The sequence below is a fragment of the Nothobranchius furzeri genome, chromosome 14, assembly GCF_043380555.1.
Source record: "Nothobranchius furzeri strain GRZ-AD chromosome 14, NfurGRZ-RIMD1, whole genome shotgun sequence".
Classification (NCBI taxonomy): Eukaryota; Metazoa; Chordata; class Actinopteri; order Cyprinodontiformes; family Nothobranchiidae; genus Nothobranchius; species Nothobranchius furzeri.
Genome location: NC_091754.1, coordinates 12,287,216 through 12,300,151, shown reverse-complemented (window position 1 = coordinate 12,300,151; position 12,936 = coordinate 12,287,216). Strand labels below are relative to the sequence as shown.

Sequence of the window (12,936 nt, the reverse complement as noted above, 5' to 3'; positions counted from 1 at the left end):
AAACAAGTTTGTTTTTGTACCTGGTGGTTGCAACAAACAGACACCACTGAAGGTAATCAGAAGTGAGGAACAGAAAATGAAATAATTATTTTAATGTTTAGAGCAGCAGGAAAGGGTGCAGGTGCAACAGTGAGTTTGCTGCTGCTGCGCAGGGGGAGGGGGGAGAGGACTGAAGTAGGATGCAGAAACTACCGTTGTTAAAAGAGATGTGTTAACTTAGCAAATGTGGGCGCAATTTTAATTGTCAAAAACTCCAGCGAACCTACCGACCGAACCCCCCCCCCCCTCCCCCCGCCGCCGCTTCCGGCGTATGACGTCATCAACGACTAGTCGAAGTCGACTCGACTTTCATTACTTGACTGTCGACTTTAAAAAAAATAAAGTCGTGCAGGCCCTAATATATATATATATATATATATATATATATATATATATATATATATATAAAGTTGTGTCTGGTTCTAGCATTTCATATTTCCTAGTTCCTACTGCATGAGTTCAGATGCATTAATCCATGCACTTAAATATTAATGTTCTGATTTTATTGAAAAACTTGTTCTGAAATAGTTCCTTTACTATTGTTATCAAAAATATTTAATGTCAATTCTGAGGCTGCTCTGTAAATAGTTTTCAAATAAACCACACACATATCAACTTCTGATCAATCCATATCAATTTCAGACTTAAAATAATGTATGATGTAAACCACACCCACATCCGGTTAAACCACGCCCACTTCCGGGTTGTGCCACGCCCATTCCGAGTACAGATACAGATACAGATAATTTAGTTGGTTGAACAGATACAGATACAGATAGTGGTGTACTCGCTCATCCCTAATAATATTCTTGGGGATGCTCATTCTTGGCCTGTTTGACGTTTAGAGCTAAGGGCAATCCCGTTTGGGAGACAAAACCGGAGAACTCTCTGGTTATTACCTGGGACAAACGCTCGTAGTCTCTTTGATGGTCTCAGGCTGTCGCTCAACGAATCTACTTACCTCCCGACTCGAGGTCATCTTGATGAGGTAGATTTTGTCATCTACTGTTGCGTATGGGTATTTTCTCAAACAAAACTGGATGTCCTTCAAGTAAGATTCTACATGACAAGGAACTCCTGGGCTAGGTTCAAATCGGGTAATGTTTCTTGCCATTTGATCTAAATCTTTATTTCTGGGTCCGTCTAGGTTTAGGTGCTCACGTGACCTGCTGTTCAAGAAAGGAGGCAATCCTCGTGGTGGAGAATATGTTGAAAGTGCCTGTTAATTCTTCCCTTACCCTAGCAGGACCACTCTCTTCCTTCTGTCGTGCAGCAGCACCTCCGGTAGGTGCTGGGAAATCTACAAAACGTTTGACTTCGGGTGAGATAAACTGAGATATGGGATATCGGAACCTTTCATTTAAGCGCTTTTTTTCCTCTGATTCACGAAGCTGGGATTGTAAATCCTGAATTGTATTGTGTTGCGCCTCTAGTGTTTTTACATGGGTTTCATTTCGAGCCTGGATGGCCTGTTTCTCTGTCACAAGTTCGGTCATGAGTGATTCATTTCTCTCTTTTTCTTTACTAACGTCATAAAGTTGAGTAGAGGTTTTGGCTAAATCGCTCGTGGCAATTTTAAGCTCTTCCTGAACCTCTGCAAGGTGTCGTTTGTACCAAGCTGTCTCCTCACAAAGTTGATCCATCTTTTGAGATTTTTTTGTTAATTGTTCCGAAGCCTGACCGATTAGCTTATGGGCTAATTGGAATCTTCTAGAGAGCACGGCGGCTAAGCTGCTGATGGTTTTCACAGCTGATTTGTCCCCGGCTGTCTGATTCATCCCTGTGTCGATTAGATCCGTCATAGCAGATTGCAATTTCTCGGAGTCCATTTGCTGGACTTCATCAGAATATTCTGGAATGTGGTTCTGTGTCAGCTCCTGAAGGACTGCATCAAGCTCCTCGAAAGAACCGGACTCCACGACCTCAGATTTTCCTGCCATGTTTACCAGTTTGGTTGAAAGTCGAAAAACTTCCCTTCCTTTTCCCGTGGTTAGAATTAATGGTAAATTTAAAATTATTAACCACTTCTAATAGTTAGGCCAAAGGTTTGAGTTTATTTACACGTGGTTAGAATATTTATAGAGAGGGAAAGAAAAAAAATGGAATAACTTGTTTTCTCTCTAAAATTGCCCTTCCTAAATTAAAGATTAACTGATTTCAAACAGAGAGCGAGAGCAAAAGAAGATTAATATGATAAAGAGTTATTTATCTTACATGCACATCTCAAATAAACAAACAAGTGCTTATTATTGAGACTTATTTCTTCACAAATGAAACCCAGCACATTTACACACATGCAGTGCTCATGTTCAACCACCAGAATGCAGCCTGACCCCTACTGGGTTTCAGAGGGGAGGGGTTTCTGTATACCGCCCCCCGAGGGTCCTGGGCAACACAGGCCCTCACACGCCAGTATCGATCTGGACACAGAAGTAAGCACTTAGGCTCCAAACTTAGGAGATGCACAGCCGTGTCTTTGGTGCACAGACTGGCAGTTACTCTAGGTTAATTATTCTCAGTTTCGTCTCTTCTCAAAACCATTCCTTTGTTCGTCCACATAAGCAGAAATAAGCAGGGCCGGAATTCCCGTCGGTCCCACTGCTTTTAATACAGTCAAAATGCTGAAATTAACATCAGCTGAATTTTATTTTATTTTTTCATCTTTAATTGAATTCAAAGCCTAACCCCATTTTCTTCAAGTTTTTCCAAACATAACATTAATTTTTAATGTTATCTGTGGCATTTCTCAGGTTGGCAAAATCCTGCAGAAAAAATAAAAAAATCATGATTACTGTTATCCCTCACCTTGTTTCTTCAGCATGTTGTAGGCTTCCTGAATCTTGCTGCCACAAGCTCCTGCTCCTTCCCCGCCAGCGAGGTGACGTTCCATGTCACAAAAACCAGTTTTCTTGTCTGCGGATCGGACCGCCAAGGCTCCCGCCTCGGTCTGCCACCCGATCCACACTGCACCGGACCCTTCATGTTCCTCCTGCGGGTGGTGAGTCCACAGTTGGGGCCCATGTATCCGGTTCGGGCTAGGCCCAGCCGGGCCCCATGGGCGAAAGCCCGGCCACCAGGTGCTCGCTCACGGGCCCCAGCCCCAGGCCTGGCTCCAGGGTGGAACCCCGGTAACCCTCCGGGCCGGGTACTCCGACACTTTGAATTTACATCCATGAAGAGATGGTGTTGACATATCAAACATAAATGTTTACTTTTAATATACGAGTCAGACTTTTATGTCAGTTCTGACAACAGAGGGGTTCCATAAATCATTCATTTAGGTTCTCGTTAACTTTGATGTCCCGGCAACATCTGTTTCCTCTGACAACATTAAAAAATGTAAGTTTCACCAGAATTTATTAATAAATAATAATCCATAACTGTTTTTGAAGTCATTTAATTAAATCTGGGATCTTTTAAAGGATCCTTACCAAGATCATTATTATACAGCTGTTGTGGCACAACGTAGAAATCGATACACACAGACACCTGAGCATACACACACACACACACACACACACACACACACACACACACACACACACACACACACACACACACACAATACGCCAGATTTAAAATTCACAGTGGTGTTCAGATGATCTACTTAGTGGTAAACACTATTCAGATTTTTTCTTTACAATTCTTTTCCCGCAACACTTGTGGAAAATAAAGGCGCAGGACTTCAGGGTCACCCATAAAACGACCAGAACAACGGCGACTAAAAAGCCGATGACGTCCAGGCTGTGGTACTGAAACCAGTTCAAGTCATGTGCTGCCACTCTCAGGTGCGGCGCTCCCTTGTGTCTCATTACAAACTCGGACCAGAAGACGGCCAGGTCCAGAGGCCCAATGGGGCGGTCCAGGTGGATCTGGGACAGCGCCTCCATCCGCTCCTTGTAGCTGAGGAGAAAACATGGTTTGTTATGAAGGATTTATGATGTTCTCTCCTTTTGTGTTTAATCTGCATTTCTCTATACGGAGGTCATCCAAAGGACTTTCACCTTTTGTCCTGGATCATTTTTTTCAGTGCAGCTACGACTGTTTCTGTTGTCACTTCAAAGGCACTGATCTTCTCTGCAACACCGCGAGCCACCATCCGATGCACGTTGTCTCCCTGGTCCCCGAAAAGAGGAAACATCAACATAGGCACGCCGTTGCAGATGCCTTCGTATATGCCATGGGTTCCTCCATGAGTCATGAAGACTTTAGCTTTGGGATGGGCTGAGGAGAACAAAGAACAGGCTTAGTGTTGGTCCACCAAAAAGTTGAAAAGCATGAACATTTTATTAGAAACGCCAAAAAACACACCAAGAAGATCATTCTGAGGGAGCCATTTCATAACTCGGACATTCTTGGGCACATCTTTAGGAAGCGGGCCGGTGTATCTCCACACAACCTGCAACACAAATCACACCGCCTCATTTTGCAGTCGACGAACAAGCGGGTGAGTTTATGGCAAAGCTGAGCTCAAAGTCCAGGACATAAGTTAACCTTTAGCATATGTACTGAGTGAGTATATTCACCAGTTCATTAATGTTTCTCTTTTCCTGAGTCGTTAAAGAAGAAAAATCATGTGAAATAAAAGTCTGTTTGAAATTTTACCCTCTGGGGAATTTGCCGAAAGGCGTCGAAGAACTGCTTAGCCTTTTCTTCGGGCATAGAGGCCACCAGTGATCCCAGTGTAAAGACGATAAAACCATCATCTCCTGAGCCATCCGCAAACTCCTGCAAGTCCTGCAGGGAAAAAAGACATAAATGGGACAAAATCTCAGTTTTTATGCTGAAAACCCTTTTTTCCTCTGCAGCCATCGCATCATGACTTCTTATATAAACTAAAAGAAATACTGCCTCATTAGCACTGAATGAAACTAACGGCTTCCCAATTATTTGATTTTGGAAGCGTAACGGCCTCTGTGCTTATGTCAAAAAACCCATTGTTTCTGTGAATTACTGGATCCCTGTTGACATAACAGGGCCCCTCAGCCCTTCTGCTGGTAGGCCGGCGGTAGTCCAGAAATCAGGATTGCATTGCTCCAACACAATTCACCACAAGAACAGACAGATGAGTTTCACCACATCATAATGCAAAACCTAAATAAACTTCCTAACCGATGCACAGAATGCCTTCAGTGGTTAGATAAATCTTATTTTTCCTGTCCTGCAGGATAAAATCTGAGTTAGATTTTTTTTTGTGCTTTAAATCACAGAAAGCATTTTGCAAACACTAAAAATATTGTTCACGCATTTAAACTTAACTAAATCACAAATAATTTTAACATTTTACCAAGTAAAAAGCATTTTGCTGAGATTTCTTCTGCATTAATGAAGTGTGAAAACATTTCACACTTTCTTCTGATCGATCAGATCGACCAGACCGGATTAGCTTTGAGCCAATCTAAATAAGATGCATGTTTATTTAGTCCAGTGATGATGCATTTATACTCACGGCTGGCAGAGGAGCTTTCTTTGCACAGTTGATCCCTCCGATAAAAACCTGGTTTGGCATGACAGGTTTGGGCCATTCGAATGTGAAGTCATATCTGAGCAGCCAAATAGCCCCATGGCTGATGAGCTCTTTGTAAGTCATGCCGTTTCCAAACTGCATGCTGGTGAGATCATCAAAGTGCTTATACATGATGCCGCACAGGTAGGATTCCACATAAGACATCATTATGTTTGTCACTCTCTGTAGAAACGTCATGTTGTTGGTGTTACCGGAAAAAGACACAGGGACGTAAGATGCAGGTGAAGGGCACTGGCTGGCTTGGGTATCCAGCCCACATGGAAGCCCGCGCAGGAAATAAACAGCTGGGACGGAGAAGATCTTTGCCAGGATGGAGCCGCATGGAAGGAAGGGATCGGTGAGGACCATCTCAAAGCCTTCCACTCTTAGTTGGCTTATTAAAGGCTCGTTGTTCAGCAGAGCCTTGCAGCCCAACGCCTGGACGGAGGTAAAGGCGACCAAGCGGTCCACGTTCACAAAGAAATCTGTGAAATGTGGAGGTGTATCAAAGAGTCTCTCTCTGAGCGATTCGAACTGTGAATCCAGTTCAGCCTGAGTGTACGGCACTTGATAAATCTTGGTCTTGTAGCTGTCTGAGCCTTGAATCAGCAACCTGCTCTCAGGAACCAGAACCGTGACCTCGTGGCCCCTGCGGCTGAGTTCCTTCACCAGGATCTTCATGCTGAGCCAATGACTTCCATCCACAGGCATAACCAGCACCTTCCCTCCGTGAACGGTCCCGAGACTGAGGCAGCACAGCCAGACCAGCAGTCCCGCTGTAGGAAACCACACCCTGCTTCCCATTGCCTTCTCTCTGTGCTGCAAGCTGGCTTTGGTGTGTGCTACTGGTGCCTGTTGTTAAGGGGTGGCACTTATGTGTGAGCCTGTGTGGGAGTCAGCGAGTGTGTTTGTGTTGCAATGGTGCAGGAAGTGCAGGCAGCATTTTGAGTCAAGCTGTTATATAACCCCAGGGAGACTGCGGAAGTTCCCAGAGCGTTGTGGGGGAAGTCCTAGGAATCAGGGGCTCTGTCCAGTTAATCACTGGTTTACATGACATGGTTAGGTCTTATCATGTCTCTCAAAGAACATTGATTACAAGTAAAGTTGTCTTTAGGTCTATTCTTTTCTCTTTTTAAGGAGGTCCCCCAAGAAATTCCAAGTTGGTGTCGTATTGCATGTACTGACTGCCCCTTTGAGCAACGCTGCCTTTGTTTACTCTGGCTGTTCCGCGTCTCCTCCTCCCTGGAAAGCAGACGTGCGTGCGTGCCGTGTAAGCGCTGCTTAATCAGTGGCTGTCTTTGGTCTCACGCACACAGGTACATCTAACGCTTGCAGCGAGAGTGGTGGCGTGCGAAGCTGTTTGTAAGAGGAAACCAACCCCCTTCTGTTTTGAGGAAGCTGATAGTATCTAACGCAGCTTAGTTACGACAGGAATTTTTACTCGTCAAACTAATTGCAGTGAGTTAAGCAACTGTGGCTGTAAAAATGTCAAGATCCCCTTCAGAAAAAAACAAGAGGTACGATGACGTTTGAGTCAAATTTGACCTTGAAATTTGAGGGCTAAATACTTTTTGCTGCCTGGCCGGAGGACAGCAGTTTATCGTTGCAATCCACACAGACTTCAGCAGTGGCGCTCAGAGGAAATTCTCTTGGGGGCCAGAGAAAACTTTGGTGTGGCACAACATTATTGGTCCTTGTGGTAACGTCGGCAGGGTTTAGGCTCTAGCTGTGGATTGCATTTATATTAAAACACTATGCGTCCAACACATTTAACAAAAGTTTTAGACACCTTTTTAGTCTAAATTTGATGATGGGGATGTCATTGATCAGCTCCAAAATGCATTTACAGTAACAATATTATTCAAGGTTTCCTTCTGTCAAAGTACAGCATCATTTAATACATACGGAGGAGCAAAAGAGCTGCTGGTTGATGTAAAATGTGGCATTCAATGACCAGAAGAAGGTAAGTTTTTTCAGCACCATGTGAGTTAACAAAAACCTGTGAATTACTTAGTTGTGGGGGGGGGTTCCGCCGTGTTATTCAGTCATTAGGAGTTTGGTGATGGCCGTATTAAAGCAGTGGGATCTGTGCATATTTTCTTTTGCTTCCATTCTGCTTTAGAAGCAGTGCTTCTAATTTTACTATTGCCTGTTGTTCTGGATGCCATCTGCTGATTTCCTACTGAGTTACAACCAATCAGCATGAGTTGAACAAAAGTGGCGCTCAGCAACTCCACCGGGCCATTCATGTCCCTGCCCCTGTTCGAGGACTCCGTTGGTTCCTGAAAATGGCCCGTCTGATGAAATGGAGATATGCACATGTTCTAGCAAAAGCACTGGATTTCACAAGCTCCTGGAATTTTCTGGAGCCTCTTCAGCTAACAGAAGACTTTCAGTAACCTCTGGGACTTGGGAGTCGCTGCCTTTTTTCTTGGTTGTGCTGTTAGCCATTCCCTTTTGTCAAAGATGCCAGAATACATCAAAAATATACAGGTGAGATCATGAAGGCACACACGCAACATCCTGAGCAAAATAATTATGAAGCATCAATAAAGACTGTTCGATCGGTGTGCAAGGTCTTGATTTTTTGTCACAAACCATATTTTAAAAAAAGGGCCCAATGATTGTCATGGCCTCTCAAATGCATTCAAGACTCTCATCCCATCAATAATCTAGACTGTCTAGACCTCTGAACCCAGATAACAACCTGCCAATTACATTAGATGTGCATGTGGAATGACATCAGTTTGATTAAACAAAACAAGACTGGTCAGAAATACAAAAATAAGTATTGAGCTGAACTCCATTCTTTGTTGTGCAACACTAAAATATAGAATAAAACCCCAAATCAAATAAAATCACTCCCACTAACTATGCCAACCATGACCGATGAGCTTTTACAGAAAAATGCACATTTGCATCAGTTTAAATTCATTTATTAGTGCTGATTGGGTGTTAAATGTGTTGGTTTATTTGTTTGTTTGCGTCAACACAGGCTCGTATTTAAAATTTGTGATGCATTCATTACAGACAATAAAACATGTGAGACATACCAGTCATCATCTGAAACCCAGCAATCTGATTATGTCGATGAACAAATAAAAAAGGAGGTGAACGTGTTCAATTATCGCAATGCCATGCTGATCATAGTGATTTGTGCATCATCAAACCAGATGGGAGCGCCAAAGCTACAAAAGATGAGTTTACTAAGAATAAACAAGAGATGAATGCATGTGATTATTATTTTTATTAGTTTCTCCCAGGTAAGAACAAAAGCTCGTGCTGATGATGTCAGATTTTCAAAGATAACCATTTATCAGTGGTTCTGTGAGTGTGCTGATTGTTTTATCTAAAGGCTTGTCTACTCTGACCAACTGCTTCTGACTCCTGCTGGTTTGTGGATGTCTGTAATAATCAGTGATAAACTCTTATCAAGGGTAGTATAAATTCATTTAACCTTTGCTGCCTGTTGGCTGAATCAAGCTTTCATGAAGCGGTTCCCTGTTTAGAGTTCAAGCCAATTAAATTTTAAGCACAACTTTAAAATAAAACAGACACAGTGACTTACCGTGAAAAGGTTTTGTCCACTAATTATGAAAACTGTGAAAACATTTTTAAAAATTGAATTGAAAAGTAGAAAAATGTGGGAAAAGTACATTTTTATCTTAGACTGGCCTTTAGAGCCATCAAATCTGTGCACATAATGTACCAAACTTCAGTTTTATGTCATTTAAGCCACACATTAGCACAAGTTAGTGCAAAGTGTATATTTAATCAGGTTCATCTGGGGTTAATTGCAGGTTCGAGTAACTAAAGTTTATTTTGGACACACTTGATAATTGAGGAAAGGGGTCTGCAGCCATTTTCCCCCTCAGTTCACCAAAATGTGTTTATTTATTTAACCAGATGAGTTGATTGACAACTTATTCTCATTTACAACGCTGCTCTGGCCAAGAAGAGTGGCAACAGACACATAATTAGCTTTACACCAAAGAAAAACAGGTAAGATTTTAAAAAAAGCAAGATAAGATATAACCGACTGTTCTCATTTACAATATGTACAAGCAATCAAAACAGACTTAAAACCATCTTTAAGTGAAGCAGGCACATTGATCAGAAACTACTGATTGCAATAAATTATTGGAAGGTAGGTAGTGAGCTTTAGTGATTTTAGCAGCTCGTTCTCATTCCAGTCGTTGGAAGCAGCAAACTGGAATGAGGAGCGGCCAAAGGAGGTGCGAGCTTTGGGAGTAACCACAGAGATTAAGTTACTGGAACGTAAATTGCTCTGGTTGTTGGAAGTGATGAATAATGAGCGAAGATATGACGGTGTTCCACCGATGATTGTTTTGTATACTGTAATTTCCGGACTATAAGCCGCTACTTTTTTCCCACGCTTTGAACCATGCGGCTTATAATGAGGTGCGGCTTTACTGAAGATTTTCCTTCACCTGCCACTAGGGGGCGTTTTAGCAGAACGTGAAACAGGTGGAAGTCAAAAGTGGAAATGGAAGAAAGTGCTCATTTTAATTTAGCACATGCAAGCAGCCGGCATGACGAAGAATTTTTTTCAAATCCATACCCCCTCATCATGGTAACTACACGTATGAGTTCTTATGATGCCGCATTTAAGTTGAAGGCCATCGATCTGGCAGTAAAGGAGGGAAACAGCACTGCCGCACGTAAGCTTGGCATGAATGAATCCATGGTTCGGCGCTGGAGACGGCAGCGGGAAGAACTCATTCAAGTCAGCTTCACCCGGGGATGATGACAGCAACACGGACAGCGACACTGACATCGCCACAGAAAAGGTATGTGACGAAGCTCTTCTGAGGCTGTTCAACTCCGACACTGAAGAAGAGGACTTTAATGGCTTTAGTGCGCAAGAGGAAGATGAGAGCGAATGACTTCTTCTGGTAGGCAAGTGTGTTTTATTTACTAACCAGGCATGTTTTGTGTGCAGTTTTTATTTTCTAATCATCCAGAAATATGAATGCTATCAGTGCTGTTTTCTTTTCTAAACTTGCAGGCACGTTCACACCTGTTTAAAATCCGGCTTGTATTCGAGTGCGGCATATGTGTAGAAAAGCTTTTTTTTTTGTTGGTGCGGCTTATATTGAGGTGCACTCTATAGTCCGGAAATTACGGTATAATTGATTTAATGTAACAACCTGCAGGAATGGAGTGATGGCCAGTTAACGAGTGAGCACAGATCACAATGATGAGTAGTGAAAGGGGCACCAATGACCAAACACATTGCTGAGTGATAAATGACAGCTAGGTTATGACGAAGTTCTTTGAAGCAGTCCTATAAATGATAAATGATCCGCACTTGTGTAGCACCTCTCAGAGTAAGGACTCCAAAGCGCTTTACACTACAGTGTATCATTCATCCATTCACACACACATTCACACACTGATGGTGATGAGCTACGATGTAGCCACAGCTGCCCTGGGGCGCACTGACAGAGGCGAGGCTGCCGAGCACAGGCACCACCGGTCCCTCCGACCACCACCAGCAGGCAACGTGGGTTAAGTGTCTTGCCCAAGGACACAACAGCAGAAGTCTCTGTCCAGAGCCGGAATCAAACCTGCAACCTTACGATTACTGGACAACCCGCTCAACCTGATGAGCTACTGCTGCCCCCAATAATGTAAATGATGTCACCGTAGTCTAAGACGTGAAGGATTGTCATTTTGGCCAAGGTTTGCTTTGCAGAATGAGTTAAGGATGACCTGTTGCTATAGAAACCCAATTCTTGAGTTGACTTTCGAAAGTGATGAATTAATGTGAATGTCAAATGAAAGTGTGCCGTCAAGCCAGATACTTATAGGAACTTGTAGTTCTGCACCCTCCAGGGAAACAGTGCCAGGGCTGCGGTAAGTTACGGTTGAAGTTCACGTGTGTTTAAATGAAGATGATGGTTTGAGAAGGTCTGTTGAAGATGATTAAAGTTGTGCTGCAAGGAGGACAAAGCTGCATTCAAGGAAGAACTGCATGAATATAAAATGGTGTCCTCTACATATAAATGTATATGAGAACTGTCAACAGCATGAACAATATTAATAATATAGATGTTGAATAAGGCTGGGCCCAGTATCGACCCTTGATGAACGCCCATAGACAGGGGTAGAGGAGCAGATTGGTAACCCTCTGTTCTCACAGTCTGCTTACAGTCGAAGATATAACTTCTGAACCATGACACGGATGCCTGAGAAAGTTCTAGATGTTTGAGCCTGCTAAGTAAGATGTTATGGTCTACAGCAGGGGTGTCAAACTCATTTTAGCTCAGGGGCCACACTGAGGGAAATCTAGTCCCAAGTGAGCCGGACCGGTAAATTAAAAACAAATTCAGATTGTTTTCTTTGTTTTAATACAATCAAACAAAGCTGGAGCCGGAGGACAGTGTATCCAAAATAGTACAACACCTGAAGTGTACTTGAAAATTTGAAAAAACTAAAAAATCAATCAATAAATAAAACATTCCTTAGTGATTCAAAGAGCTTACAGGTCACATGGCTAGATCAGTTTCATGCAGCATGTAAAGTATATTTGACTCATTTTACCAAACATCTTTTAGCTTTCACCAGCACATCAATATCAGAAGTCACATCCTGAGTCGCAGCAGACTTCAGGATGTGATTCAAGTTCTTGTGTGAGCCTTGAGCGCAGCTTTGTTTTATACATATATATAAATATATATATATATATATATATATATATATATATATATATATATATATATTTATTTATTATATATATATATATATATATATATATATATATATATATATATATATATATATATATATATATATATATATATATATAAGGATGAGAATTAGGGCTGCAAAAAAATTCTCTTTATTTTCTCAGATTTCTAAGAAAAATGAGAAAATTCTGAAACTCCTTTTTTGTAAATATCTATTATAAGAGATGTGTTGTAATTGTAAAACTTGTAATTTCTGCCAATATAAGTATGGATTTATTGCTCTTTTTTGGATGTCTATGTTTGTCTGAAATTGTTTTAAAAAACTAATAAATTCAAAAATGCGGGTTATTTTAATGTCAATCTGTAGACTAAACTCAATGAAATTATTCCATGAAAAAACAAAAAGCTTGAGCTTGCATTTGATTATATTTATATAAAAACTGTATGTTATTTTATAATTTGTAGCCGAGATTATTAAGAGCCTTTGCAGAAGATCTAAAGAGCCACTTGTGGCTCCAGAGCTGCAGGTTTCAAGATAAAAAGATCACTTTTCTCCAGATCTCCTTACAAACATGAACCCATAAAATGTGAAGTCAATGACCTATCCACCTCTAGTAGTAACACACAAAATGATTTTAGCAATGATGTCATCATGGACATTTAGATATGGAATATATT

The 12,936-nt window shown here is 41.8% G+C and overlaps 1 protein-coding gene across 1 annotated transcript; it reads right to left on the bottom strand.

Annotated features, from left to right (window-relative positions):
* Nucleotides 1-3,420: 3,420 nt before the first annotated feature.
* Nucleotides 3,421-6,485, bottom strand: LOC107390211 (UDP-glucuronosyltransferase). The gene is made up of 5 exons (XM_015966803.3): nt 5,489-6,485; nt 4,645-4,776; nt 4,351-4,438; nt 4,044-4,263; nt 3,421-3,942 (listed from the first exon to the last, which is right to left on the bottom strand). The coding sequence occupies exons 1-5, from the start codon at nt 6,347-6,349 to the stop codon at nt 3,660-3,662; spliced, it is 1,584 nt and encodes a 527-aa protein (XP_015822289.1). The 5' UTR covers nt 6,350-6,485; the 3' UTR covers nt 3,421-3,659.
* Between the last annotated feature and the right edge of the window lie 6,451 nt (nt 6,486-12,936).